Consider the following 13,778-nt stretch of genomic DNA (forward strand, 5'->3'; position numbering starts at 1 on the left):
GGTTGTGGGAAAGAAATGGGTGAGGAGTTAAACTGGGATGAGGGGTGGTGGTGGTGGTGGCTCGACGGGGAAACCTAAACTGGGATGAATTGAAGGTGTCTGTTGATGATTGAAGATATCTATTGATTGAAGGTGTATGTTGATTTGCAGGGATGAATTGGAAGAAATAATAATAATAATAACAATAATAATAATACACAGTCAGCGCCACGTTTTGTTCCACGTAAGACCATTTTTGACAGCTGGGATGGCCATGTCAGAAAAAGACTAACGGAGTTAACATCCGTTAGTCGCGGCCCGTTAAAAATAAATGCACAAGTAGTTGGTACTGTCAGCAGGCAAGTGTAAAGTTGGGATGGATATTTATCAATAGGCCATAGTTTGGATTATTTAAAACCAATTTTCCTATAAAAAATATATTTTGTTACGTGTGACATGCTATATATATGCATCAAATTAAAGCAAAAAACACATTGCCGTGTCACATTTTTCATGCTACAGTAAGTCAGTTACATTCTTAATAATGACATTAAAGTATACTGATCGAATAGTAAAATACATTTTCACTTGAATATATAAAAAAACAAAAACATGAAAGTATGATACATGCTATTGCAATAAACACTAGTTTTATTCTGATTCAAACACGTATGCACCTAAAGCAAGAGAGAAGATCACATGATTAATACAATATCACGATATGATGATTTGGTTCTTTGTCAAAATAGTGAGGAGCCGATGGGAAGTTTTGTGCTTTTGTTTGAAATTTGGAGACAAGCTCTAGATGTATCTTTTTATAATGGAGTTTAGTATCACAAATGTGACCCAAATTAATATTAATTAATATGACTTCATTAACTCGAACAATCTTAAACCACATAAAAAGATAAGGATCAAAATAGGCCACGCCTTTTTATTCTTTTCCAACTCTTGAACTTTCTTTTTTATTTTTATAATAGGTTCATTAGAATATAAAAATTATTATCATTTCTTTTTAGATTATTGGTAAATTATTCATCTTTTATATTTATTTTTTTCACATCATATTTCTCCATCTTCTTATTCCCTTTTCATAAAACTTGGTCTTAAAGCATTCACATCTCCTCTATCATATTTTACACTATAATTTAAATGTTTTTATAAAATTTATTATCCACTTAGAAAAAACTCTGACATCTTATTTTTTATTTTATTATTTATCATATTCGTAAATGTGTATTTTATTACGTTTCTCGCTTTTTTACATTCGTATAAATATGTTGTTGGTAGTAACTTTTCATATATATAAAAAGTTATTGTAGAAACATTTTATAATTTAGTGTTATGAGAAATGAAACGATCAAACACATATATAAGAATTTAAATACACAACCAAACTCATATCTTTGATTAAGAAGCATCATCATACCGGCCACTATATCATTAAATTACAATTTTTGTGGTAATACATAATTGAAGTAAAATTTGTTTGCATTTTGACATATTGTAGAGGGAGAATGGCTACGTGTTAGAGAGAGACTCGACAAGTGGTAGAGAGAGATGGTTTGTGGTTGAATGAATATAACATTACAACCGATGGGCAACGCGTGAGAGAGAAATTGACCAACTTATTTGTAAGACAAACGGTCAATTAATGGCTGCATGCTTTACTTTTGTTTCAGTCTCGTTTTTAAGTACACCATTTGTTTCATATTTTTGATCTTATAACGGATGCCTTCCTTCCTACAAACAAGCTAAATGAGTGGGTATCGTAGGAGTATATATGTTCTTTTCTTTTTTACCACCAAAATGTAATAACAAGTGTTAAACATTCCTATATATAGTAACTTCAGATAAATTATCTTTTGAAATATTATATATTTTCTTCTTCCAATTATTTCATTTTAAGTTAAATAAATTTCCAGTCTCACTCACAAATTAAGACACAAACCAAACATCACTTTCCTTTCTTTCCAAGTTTTAACATTTATAAAACTTTAATAAAAATATGTTTTTTCACAAAAAAACATATATAGATTATAAACGTTACTAGAAGAATTATTTTTTAATCTCTTAATTATATAAAAAAAATGTAAACAAGCCAAGTCCAACTAATTAACTCATTTACATGAGAACTGAACTACCTTCAGGATTAATTTACAACCCTAAATTCTATAGAAACTAGGAGTTTATTGTCATTATTGTCTCTACAAGATTACAAAATACAACAAAACAAACACAAAATTAACACAAACATAAACATATGTACCCCATTAGTTTCTACATCTACCTTTCCTTTTCACCATGCTCAACTGCCCAGTACCCGAGCACCTCGGCGCATATATATCTGCTGATTATGATCATATATATGAATGCATCAGAATTAACCCCCTAAGCTTTTGGAATCAATTCTTCCCATTCTTGAAGATAAGTGTCTGTTTGATCAGTTTTACCGGATTGTTCGCCACCGAATATTAGTTCATCCTCCATTAGTTTCTCCCACAATATAAAGCTTTCCGAATTGTAATCCGAACCGTTGGATCCAGACTTATCACTAGTGTTTTGATCTTCAGGTGGACTCACTGATCCATCCGACGAAAACACATCGGATTCTATCATATTCCACATTTCTTGAAACCGATCGATATCTTCAGCATTAACCGTGTTTAGCATTTGCTCAAACTTCCGTTTTTTGCACATTTCAACGCTACCCGTCTTTTGTTTTCGCACCAGATGCTGCAAAAGCTTAACGAAAACCGGATTCCTAAACGCTTTAGACATGAACACTAACAACTGTTGCTGCTTGAACTCCATTCGAAGCATCCGTTCTTGAACCATCTCTAAATGTTTTTCGGTGTGCTCTTGTTGTTGTTTCATCTTCATGATCTCTTGTCTAAGTGCAATTCTATCTTTTCTTAATATCTTGAGCTCTGACTCTATGTTAGAGTTTGTTTGATGACCACAAGATTGGTGTTGCTGTTCTTGCTTTCTAGATTCCTCCTGTTTGTGTGTATGTTGTGTTTGGTTTGTTCTCCTCTTTATGTCTCTTAAAGAATGCTTCTTACCCTTTTGGAAAAATTCGTTTGCGAATTCCCATCGGTCGGGATCGATTTTCTTGAATCTCTGTTACAATAAGCTAGCTAGTCAACACATATTTTACTTGCAAATTAAATCAACCAAGATTTTTACTCAAATCAACTATGAATTAAACCATTAATTAAATTATGTAGCATGAAGCTTATGTTCCACTTAATTCATATAAGCTCTCCAAAATCCATATAAAAATTAGGGTTTTGTGGTTATGGACCCATCAAATTAAGATATGGACATATTTAGATATAAAAAAACCCTTACATTTAAAGTAGAATTCTGTTAATAGCAAAGTCACACACACACACACACACACAAACTACCAACAGTTTGTCCGAATTCTATCCGGAAAACATTGCATGCCCAAAATAAGTAGGGTAAGTAAGTATTGAGGACACATTAAAAGAAAAGAAAAATAATAATAATAATAATAATACAAAATAAAATTGAGCTTGAACAATAATAAGATATTATAATCTTTAATTTATTTGTTTAAGTTGACCAAAGGTCAAAACTTTCTATCTGGAAATTGGAAAACACACAATAAAAAGTTAAAATCAGGAACCAAAATAAAACAAACCAATAATATGTTCTAAATAATTGAACTTTCAACTATTTGAACAAATGCAAGAAAATAAAAAAATAATTCAAAGTTATTAAGCAAAGATTAATTACTTACATAAGTGTTGAGTTGGCGAACAAAGCTAGAGAAATTATTGTGCTTGAATCTTTGCGGCAAAAGATCAGTAGAAAACTTGTGAGGATCCCAAAGAATAAAACTATTGTTAGAACTACTCCATGATATTATAGCATCCGTTGTTGGATCATCCACCATTTCAAATGTCTTCTTAAGAAACGGTGGAGGCCCACCGTCTCTCAGCCCTTCGATGGGCTTGGGAGCCCATACATACTCATCAGCTTGTAGTTCATCAAAACCAGCTAACATGGGTTCTTCTTTCACTGATTCCATCATATGATCATGATCTTCCACATGTTCTTCTTTAACTCTTGCCATATATATGTGAGTGTTTGTTTAGTGTTTGAAGAAGAAAGAAAGAAAGATAATAATAATAATAATAATAATAATAATAAAGACCGGGTTGTGTGAGATGATGGTATGGTATAATTATAATATAAGGATAGTTTTTGTTGCCGGTGGTTAGCGGTGGTGGGGGAGTGAGATAGAAAGACAGAGAGGTGTCGAAAGACTCATGGAGGTGCTGCCATTTGTACACTCCAAATATGAGACATGTATGTATGCATATGTGTTGTGTTTACTTGGTCCTACTTCATCAATGTTCTCTTTACTTTTTTACAAAATATATATGCACTTTGGGCCCCTCACAAATCTATCCAAGATCATGACACGTAGTGCTACATTTAGATGCTATATTTTCTAAGATTAATTATTAATCAATTTTATATTAAATCATCACTAATTAGCGGCAATTGACCTCCTGGTGTAATAATATGAGGGTAATAGTTTAGGCTTCAGATTTTTGAGTGCTCTTATTTGAAATTGAATCAATAGAGTTTTTCATAGAGTAGTGAGTTTTCTCGTTACGTGTCTTTAAATGAGTTAAGCTTAAAACATCAAAATCAGTATGAATGTTTGTCATCTCATCAGGAAAGCTTACACAAATATTAAGGATTTAAAAGTAGTTTTAAACCCTGTTAAAAATATACTAATTAGCAGAGATTTATATTTGTTCGTTTACTTCATAGTTAGCTAGTATTCAATGGCCCAATTTATTTGAAGATTAGTGCCAAACTAACATATAAGACTTTTTTTTTCTTTTGGTCTTTTGAATTACAATAGTTTTCAATGTTCAAACTAATAGTCAAACTTCAATTTCATTTTTCTTTTTTGCCGGTGTCAATGGATTTGTAGAAAAGAAAACCTAATTTTTATCAACATTTTAATATATAATGATCAAGATATGTAGAGAAAAATATGCAATTTAAACACGTAAATTTATCTACTTAGTTTTATCATAAGAAAATATTCTATTTAAAACAACACAGTTATAAAGAAATGAAATCGTATGCTTACCACGTATCAAAACCCTAAAAATATAAAGTTTTCATAATTATGAGACTAGCATGGTTATTTTTATCCTCTGCAACCGCCAATGTATATAAACAACACTTAAGTAATATGTTTTTCTTATAATATTGGTTTTATTTAAAAAGTCAAAACGGAAGGGTTAAATATTAAATACATAGATGAATTTTAACATGTTAAAACAAACTTATAATTTGGCATCATCTTCTTAGTCCAATTTATAATGTACAACCATGATTTATAGAGATGTAACAAATTCTCTCATTAAAATTTTTATTGTGGGCCTAACTGAAAAAGTCAGACGCGTCCAAAATCCAATTTTGATAAGATACATGAATCCAATAGGTTGCACTATTTATAACATCGTTGCCGACTTGTTATCTTAGTTAACAGTGTTCAAATTAATTAATTTAAAAGTAAAAAAGTTATTAGATTATCCGTTCCAATGCGGGTAATTGTGAAATGTGAAAACGCCATGTTAATTTTGAAAGGTTTTATATAATAGTTAATACACTGCAATGACAAGACTTGTGGTGGGGTGAAATGTGTAAAATAGTTGATTATAGTTTATATATCGTGATGGATTCACGTTTTTTTTTTCATGGGTTCACTATTTTAAATGTTTCAATTTCATAAGATCAGATAAAAATTTCGGGTCGGTTTGATAGTTCGAGTCGGTTTAACGATTCGGCAAAGAAGAATAACACAATTTTGGTTGTTTGTATGGCCTAACACTAACTCACTAAGAGAAATTAAAACTCCACTTAGACAACCAAACTTCACTTAAAGACAGTTAAGGTAGCCAGTTGAAAATCTAACACATGGTTTTAGAATATTAGAATATTAATACTTAATAGACTTGGATGTTTTATGGAAGATAAGAGTTCCATCCAAACATTGTTAAGGTAAATTAAAAGAATTTACTTGCTTAGTTAAGTCATAAGTGAACACTTTTGACAAGCAATCCATACGATAACTTTAATATGAATCTACCAAAACCAAATTGGAGTGATATCAACCACGAATTCTAAACTTAAACCAAGAGCTTCGTGCATCGTGACATTTAAAAATTTTCTTATAATACCCTAAACATATTTAAAACAAAGTTTAAAAAAAAAACAGTTAACCAAGAGAATCGAATCACATACCCTCTTATTATAAAGTCATGGGTTATCCACTACACTGTTTGCTTAGTATTGTAAGGGGTTCCCTTCAGATCTATTAGGGGCTCACTTCACTCCATAATATTTAACGACCCAGTATATTTGAAGGTTAGTGCCAAACTAACAAACCAGACTTTGTTTTCCTCTCTTGTGTTTGTTCTTTTGGATTACAATAATTTCCAATGTTCAAACTAATAATCAAACTTCAATTTTGTTATTCTTCTTTGTCCACGTCAATGAATTTGTAGAAAAAAAAAACTTACTTTTTATCAAGATTTCAACATATAAGACAATGAAACAAGTGATCAAGGTATGTAGAAAAAAATATGTAGAAGTATATAGAGGCTAAAACAGTTACTTTTATCCTATCTACTTGGTTTTATCGTAAGAAAATATTCGATTCCAAATCATATAGTAAATAAGTAAAATCGTATGATCGCGACGTATCAAAACCCTAAAAGTATAAGATAACACATTCATTTTTATCCTATACGACGGCCATGCATGTTAGGTACCTGTGTGTAAACAACTTAAGTAATATGTTTTTATCTTATAATATTGGTTTTATTAAAAAAGTCGATCTTAAGGGGTTAAAATAAAATACACAATCTAGAATTTTAGGCTCTGTCGAATTGACTTGTGTTCGTGAACATATTCATTTCCTTAATGAAAGAACACGAACATAAAGTCTCGTTGGGTAAGTGTTCGTGAACACATTATTTACTTAATAACAAACAAAACATAAACAACGTCATAAGTTTGAAAAGTGTAAAAATGAAAACTTGGGTGGCATTTTTAACAAGAAACAGTTTGAAAAGTGTAAAAAAGAAAACTTGGGTGCCATTTTTGACAAGAAACAGTGAAAAAGATGAAAACTTGATGTCTCTTTTGGAAACCCCAAAACCCTAAATTGATTTTGTTGACGAACCCAAAACACAGCGAGGAAGAAGCAATGGTGGTGAGGCTGAGATTAGCGAGATTAGGATGCCGGAACCGACCGAGTTATGGCGGCCGATAGCCGGTCACCCAGAGACGGAAAACACATAGAGGTTTTGGGTTACTACAACCCCTTGCCAGGTTCTTCACTGTAAATTGATTTGTGGTTGTAATATTAAGTCAGTGTATGATCTATATGTGACTAATTGTTGGTTGGTTAATATAGGTCAAGATGGTGGTAAAAGAATGGGGCTTAATTTTGAAAGAGTGAAGTAAGTTGTTTGATACATACACTATTAATATGAATTATCATGTGACGTGAATTATTTGATACTGTTAGCCTTGCTGTTAATAATTTATAACTAGTTGTGGTGTTTGTACATGTTCATTGCTTGTTCTGTTTTGCATATCAGTTGATAGGTTTTTGTTCATGAAATTTTGGATTTTTAGTTTATAATAGCACATAAGCTGGGAACCTTGGCTTGTTTTTAATGTTTGTTTGATGAATTTTAGTTACTTTTTTTTTTCTTATTTCATTTTCTAGTAAATGACACTAGGTTCATTCTAAGGAAATTGCAACAATTCGGAAAAATATTTTTTGTATTTTGTAGTCACTGAAGACTATTATAGGATTAAGTCATACTCCTTTTGTTAAATGTTCCAAGTTAGACATTGCAAATGTATAAAAAATAAAACTATATAGAATGTTAGATGTTGATTGTTTTGTTGTATAAACATTATACATTAGTTGTTAGATGTAATGTTTTGTTGATTGGTCTGCTGGATGTCTTTTGCTTTCATTTAACCTTGCTTTCTATTATTTTTTATAAGTTGTCAATTTTCATTTTTTTGTATTGACGGAAAACCAAAAATGTATCTTGTGTATAGCAGTATAGTTTCCCAAGTATATTTGGTCCATAAATTTTGATGGTTAACACTGATTGATAGAATATAAAGAGAGACTGTATGCAGCTTATGCCTTTATTAAGTAGTTAAATTTATTATTTTTACATTAAGTTGATAGATCATGTAAGAAACATTATTAGCATACTTACCTTTTTATCAAACCAAATACACTAGTACATGTTGACTTTTGTGGTCAAATTGGTAAATTTTTAGTGATTTTAAAAAGTTTTGAAAAGTGAATATTAAGCTAAACTTATTATATAACCAAAATACCAAAAACACATGGAAATCATGGTGTTAAATCTGTGGCCAAGTCGACACGAATTTGGTATTCGGAAAATTATATTGACGCCTCTTTTATGTGTTATGCTTATCCAGATATTGGCTCTCAGTTGGTGCCCAACCGTCAGATCCAGTTCAACGTCTTTTATTTAGAGCTGGGCTGCTACCACCACCACCAATGGTTGCAATGGGTCGGAAAGGAGGGCCTCGTGACACCCGCCCAGTTGACCCGTTGACTGGACGGGTCTTGATCCCCGAGCAACCAGCCAAACCTAGTAATGAATCAGTGGATGCTTAAGAAAATAATCTGTCAACTTCCCAACTGTCAGTTTTTTGATGCATGCTAGTTATGCTTATGGGTTTGCGGTTGGTTATATGGTTATGTTCAGAACTATTTGCAATGTTATAATGTGGTAAATTGTTGATGCTATAATAAATTTTACATTGTAGCGATCACTGTTATTGTAATTTCGGTCTTCATTAGATTTGAAACTTTCTTATTATGCATTAGTTTACTGTCTTTTAATCTTTTATAGTGTGTATAAAACTAGAGGGGCGTTTAGGATTGCTTATTTGAACAACTTCTTTGTTTATTAAATTATTTTTCTAGCTTACGACTGTTGGATGAATAATAATAGTTACGACATATGTTGTTTTTAGGTAAAACAGTTTGTATTGAAAGTCCTTGAACAACGTCTAGTGTTAGTGTGTGGTTACACAATCGGTCTGTGCAAGACACACTCCCACATTTAGAGTCGAGTACACTGTGGACTCGTGGAGTGGATGCAGTTCTTATGCTTTTGGTTAGAGTTGAAAGTCCTACTCTAAATAGTTAGACGATCGACCCTGTTGAATACATCTTGGTCAAGGTCTAGTGTTTGTTTCTTAAAAGGATTTTTTTTTCCTTTGAAAATTTTTAGTATTAAAAACAAATAAAATGATTCAATTACAATAGAGAGGCAGGTAAGCGGGCAACAAGTTACGCCGTCACTCCCTTTTGAATGGCAAAACCGAATGGTTACACCATCGGTGCAGGTTAAGGCATGTTTCTATTTAGGGTCGAAAGCCATACCAACAAATGGTTAGTTGGTTACAAAGTCTGTCCTATTTCCTTACTTAAATAGTTTTTTGTAAGCTGATATGTTTCATGTTATCTTACTATGTATATTTTAATTTTCAGATTATTCAACAAAAATTTTATAAACGAATCCAATAAAATATAAATAAATCATTTTAGAAAAACAAGAATTTGAGAGTGCTTTTGAATAGAGTATATGATTGAAAATAAAATGAATATTTATAAATTATATATGTTTTATATTTATAGGTAGATAATTTTTTGAGATCGCATTATAGACCACACGAATTGTTCTTGGTCCACCTTGGTAGTCAAGTTACGTGCTCCCCAAATAAAACACTTTCAAACCCACTAGCCGCCTTCTCTGATCTCTTTCGATAAAACAATTTATAATATCTTATCATTTTTCTTGACTAAGAATATATCTGGAGTAACCAGATGATAAAAGGTGACCTCATACATTTGTAATTACAGACAGCGCTAGGTAGTCCAAGCCCACTCACTATCTCTTGTTTCGTCGTTCATTGGAAAACAGTCAAACACGCAATCTAAACACCCGCTAAGGTAAAACCCAGTTAGAATCAGATTCAAATTTGAGACTTTTATTTCAAATCTTCACTTCCCCTCAAATACCAGTTAAGCTATAGTTATTGACTTGATATCTTATCACACTCTTTAAATTCTTTAACCTTTATAAAACTTTAAGAGAAATATTAGTGATAATTTGATTTTACCTTTTTAATTATATAAAGTGATTTTACATAACCTTTGTGAGAATACATTTCACCATATATAAATTATGTAATAATTTGTTCAATATTTCTTCTTCCTATTCCAATTTCTGATAGGCGGGTTAGGTTAACACGTATCGTTTATGGAGTATCATACCATTCTTAAAATATCGCTTTCTGGTTGATGGGAATGCACTGTGTTGTCGCAAGGGGTGCTTAGGTCCATTTGAGAAACATGTAGTTCATAGGTCATTGTAGGGAGCTTTTGGGATTCAAGTACCGACACAATTTAGTTAGAGGTATTCTGTGTTTTTTAATATATTTTCAGGTGCGCCGAGATTTTTATTAAGAAAAAATAACCTAAGAAATTCTTGATCGACTAGTTGGAAATAAGGTATCTTATTGAAATGATCATTTGTTAACTAACTTAAACCAACGTAGCTTCCAAGTAGAAACCTATTTATGTGTCTCTAATCCATAACTGGAAATCAGACATTCCTTGTTCCTCAATTCAATTCAATTCAATTCAATTGAACCCTAACCCCATATTACACAACCTTCAATTGATTCAATAGCTTAGCTTCCTGTGTTCAATTATGGTTAAAGACGCAAGCTTTAAGAAACTCGAGTATCTATCACTTGTTTCAAAGGTATCCACAGAACTCGAATCTCATTTAGGCTTTACCGATAAAGTTTTAGCTGAATTCATCACCGAAATTGGCCGAAACTCTCAAACCCTTAATGATTTCGATACTAAGTTGAAACACAACGGTGCTGATCTACCAGATTACTTCCTTAAAACTCTGTTAACAATAATCCACACTATTTTGCCCCCGAAATCGGTACGGGTGCCTGTTACGGATACTATACAGGACCCGTTACCCTTCAACAAGACTGTTGCATCTAGGACAGGGTTATTAGGGGTAAAGATCAACGAGAAAGATTATGTTTTTGATTGCTCTCGTATGCGGTTACAGAGAATGACTTCTCCCGAGAAATGGGAGGCGAAACAGTTGGTTGCATCAGGTGTTTTTACTGCGAAAGATTATGATGAAGAAGGTATTGATACAGTTTGTTTTCGTGAAGAAGATGGTGATGATGATAACGATGTTGAGGTCGAGTTAAACGAGGACACGCCGGTGTTTTTACGAGGGCATACACGTTATTCAACGGATATGTCGCCGGTGAAGATTTTTAAGAATCCGGAGGGTTCGTTGAGCCGTGCAGCGCAGCTGCAATCGGCTCTTGTAAAAGAAAGACGAGAAGTGAGAGACCAACAACAAAGGTCAATGCTTGATGCTATTCCGAAAGATCTGAACCGTCCATGGGAAGACCCGATGCCTGGGTCAGGTGAGCGGCATCTGGCGCAGGAGCTAATGGGAGTCGGGTTGTCTGCATACGATATGCCTGATTGGAAGAAAGAGTCTTTTGGTAAGACGTTGACTTTTGGTCAAAGGTCGAAGCTTTCTCTCCAAGAACAAAGACAAAGCTTGCCTATACACAAGTTGAAGAACGAGTTGATTCAAGCTGTTCATGACAACCAGGTTTTGATTGTCATAGGCGAAACGGGCTCAGGAAAAACGACTCAAGTGACTCAGTATCTAGCCGAAGTGGGCTACACCACCAAGGGTAAAATAGGGTGCACTCAACCGCGAAGGGTAGCTGCGCAATCTGTAGCCAAGAGGGTGGCTGAAGAGTTCGGTTGTCGGTTAGGTGAAGAAGTTGGATACTCAATTCGGTTCGAGGATTGTACCAGCCTGGAAACCGTGATTAAGTACATGACTGAGGGTATGCTGTTAATGGAAATTCTTACTGACGAGAATCTGTCTCAGTATTCAGTTATCATGCTTGATGAAGCCCATGAGAGAACAATGAATACTGAAGTTCTTTTCGGGTTATTAAAAGGTCTCGTGAAAAGACGACCCGATTTGAAGTTGATCGTCACTTCCGCCACGTTGGATGCAGAAAAGTTCTCTGCATATTTCTTTAACTGCAAGATATTCACAATTCCGGGAAGTACGTTTCCGGTTGAGATTCTGTACACCAAACAGCCTGAAAGTGATTATCTTGATGCAACTTTGATTAATATAATGCAGATCCATTTGACCGAACCCGAGGGGGACATACTTGTCTTTTTGACCGGCCAAGAAGAAATCGATCACGCTTGCCAGTGTTTAAATGATCGGATGAAAGCATTAGGTAAAAACGTGCCTGAATTGATTATATTACCTGTTTACAGTGCACTTCCTTGTGAATTGCAATCAAGAATCTTTGAACCTGCACCGATAGGTAAACGGAAGGTGGTTGTTGCAACTAATATTGCTGAAGCTTCGTTAACAATCGATGGGATATTTTATGTAATCGATCCCGGGTTTGCTAAACAAAACGTTTATAACCCGAAACAGGGTCTTGATTCGCTAGTTATCACTCCGATATCACAGGCTTCGGCTAAGCAACGAGCTGGGCGGGCAGGCCGTACTGGGCCTGGAAGGTGTTACAGATTATACACCGAAAACGCTTTCAAGAATGAAATGCCACCAACCTCGATTCCAGAGATTCAAAGGGTGAATCTTGGGTTAATTACATTGAACTTGAAGGCTATGGGGATGAACGATTTGTTTTCTTTCGATTTCATGGACCCGCCTTCGGTTCAAGCTCTTGTTTCAGCTTTGTCCCAGCTGTACACTCTTGGTGCTCTTGATGAAGAAGGGCTTTTAACTAAATTAGGTAAGAAAATGGCGGAATTCCCACTCGATCCGCCTTTATCTAAGATGTTATTAGCGAGTGTTGATTTGGGTTGTAGTGATGAAATCGTGACAATAATCGCTATGATTACAACTGGGAATGTGTTTTATCGACCGAAGGAGAAACAAGCTCAAGCAGATCAAAAGAAGGCTAAGTTTTATCAACCCGAAGGTGATCATTTGACTTTGCTAGCTGTTTACAACGCTTGGAAAGCTAAGAACTTTTCGAGCCCGTGGTGTTTCGAGAATTTTGTTCAGGCCCGATCACTGAGACGGGCCCAAGATGTCAGAAAGCAGCTTTTGTCCATAATGGACCGGTACAAACTGGATGTTGTGAGTGCAGGAACGAAGTTTAAAAAGATACAAAAGGCGATAACAGCGGGCTTCTTCTTCCATGTGGCCCGAAAGGACCCACAAGAGGGGTACCGTACAATAGTTGAGAACCAGCCCGTTTACATACACCCGGGCAGTGCTTTATTCCAAAGGCAGCCCGATTGGGTTATTTATCATGAGCTAGTGATGACAACAAAAGAATACATGCGTGAGGTTGCTGTTGTGAATCCGAAATGGCTAGTGGAACTGGCACCACGGTTCTTTAAGGTGTCTGACCCAACAAAAATTAGCAAGCGGAAGCGACACGAACGGATTGAGCCGCTTTATGATAGGTACCACGAACCGAACTCGTGGCGGTTGAGCAAAAGACGGGGTTGATCAGCGGGTTGAAGTTCTAGTTATTTTGGTTGTTTTTTGGTCTTTGTTTTCTTTTTGTACCTAAATGAAGTTGGATATGCATGAAGTTTACAA

At 34.2% G+C, this 13,778-nt stretch overlaps 1 protein-coding gene and 2 pseudogenes across 2 annotated transcripts; 2 read left to right on the plus strand and 1 right to left on the minus strand.

Annotated features, from left to right (window-relative positions):
• Positions 1 to 2,064: 2,064 nt before the first annotated feature.
• Positions 2,065 to 4,080, minus strand: LOC143539880 (heat stress transcription factor A-7a-like). The gene is made up of 2 exons (XM_077033067.1): positions 3,749 to 4,080; positions 2,065 to 3,102 (listed from the first exon to the last, which is right to left on the minus strand). Exons 1-2 carry the CDS (start codon positions 4,040 to 4,042, stop codon positions 2,371 to 2,373), a joined length of 1,026 nt encoding a protein of 341 aa, XP_076889182.1. The 5' UTR covers positions 4,043 to 4,080; the 3' UTR covers positions 2,065 to 2,370.
• Positions 4,081 to 7,192: 3,112 nt separating this feature from the next.
• On the plus strand, positions 7,193 to 9,056 carry LOC143539881 (small ribosomal subunit protein bS16m/bS16c-like; annotated as a pseudogene). The gene is made up of 4 exons (XR_013136507.1): positions 7,193 to 7,374; positions 7,460 to 7,505; positions 8,518 to 8,867; positions 8,975 to 9,056. The product of XR_013136507.1 is annotated as a small ribosomal subunit protein bS16m/bS16c-like (transcript).
• A 1,659-nt stretch (positions 9,057 to 10,715) lies between these two features.
• Positions 10,716 to 13,775, plus strand: LOC143539900 (putative pre-mRNA-splicing factor ATP-dependent RNA helicase DEAH5 pseudogene; annotated as a pseudogene).
• Positions 13,776 to 13,778: the final 3 nt, after the last annotated feature.

The sequence above is a fragment of the Bidens hawaiensis genome, unplaced genomic scaffold (assembly GCF_021521415.1).
Source record: "Bidens hawaiensis isolate Kalapana, Puna unplaced genomic scaffold, B.hawaiensis_p1.1 tig00012085_1, whole genome shotgun sequence".
In the NCBI taxonomy this organism is placed as follows: domain Eukaryota; kingdom Viridiplantae; phylum Streptophyta; class Magnoliopsida; order Asterales; family Asteraceae; genus Bidens; species Bidens hawaiensis.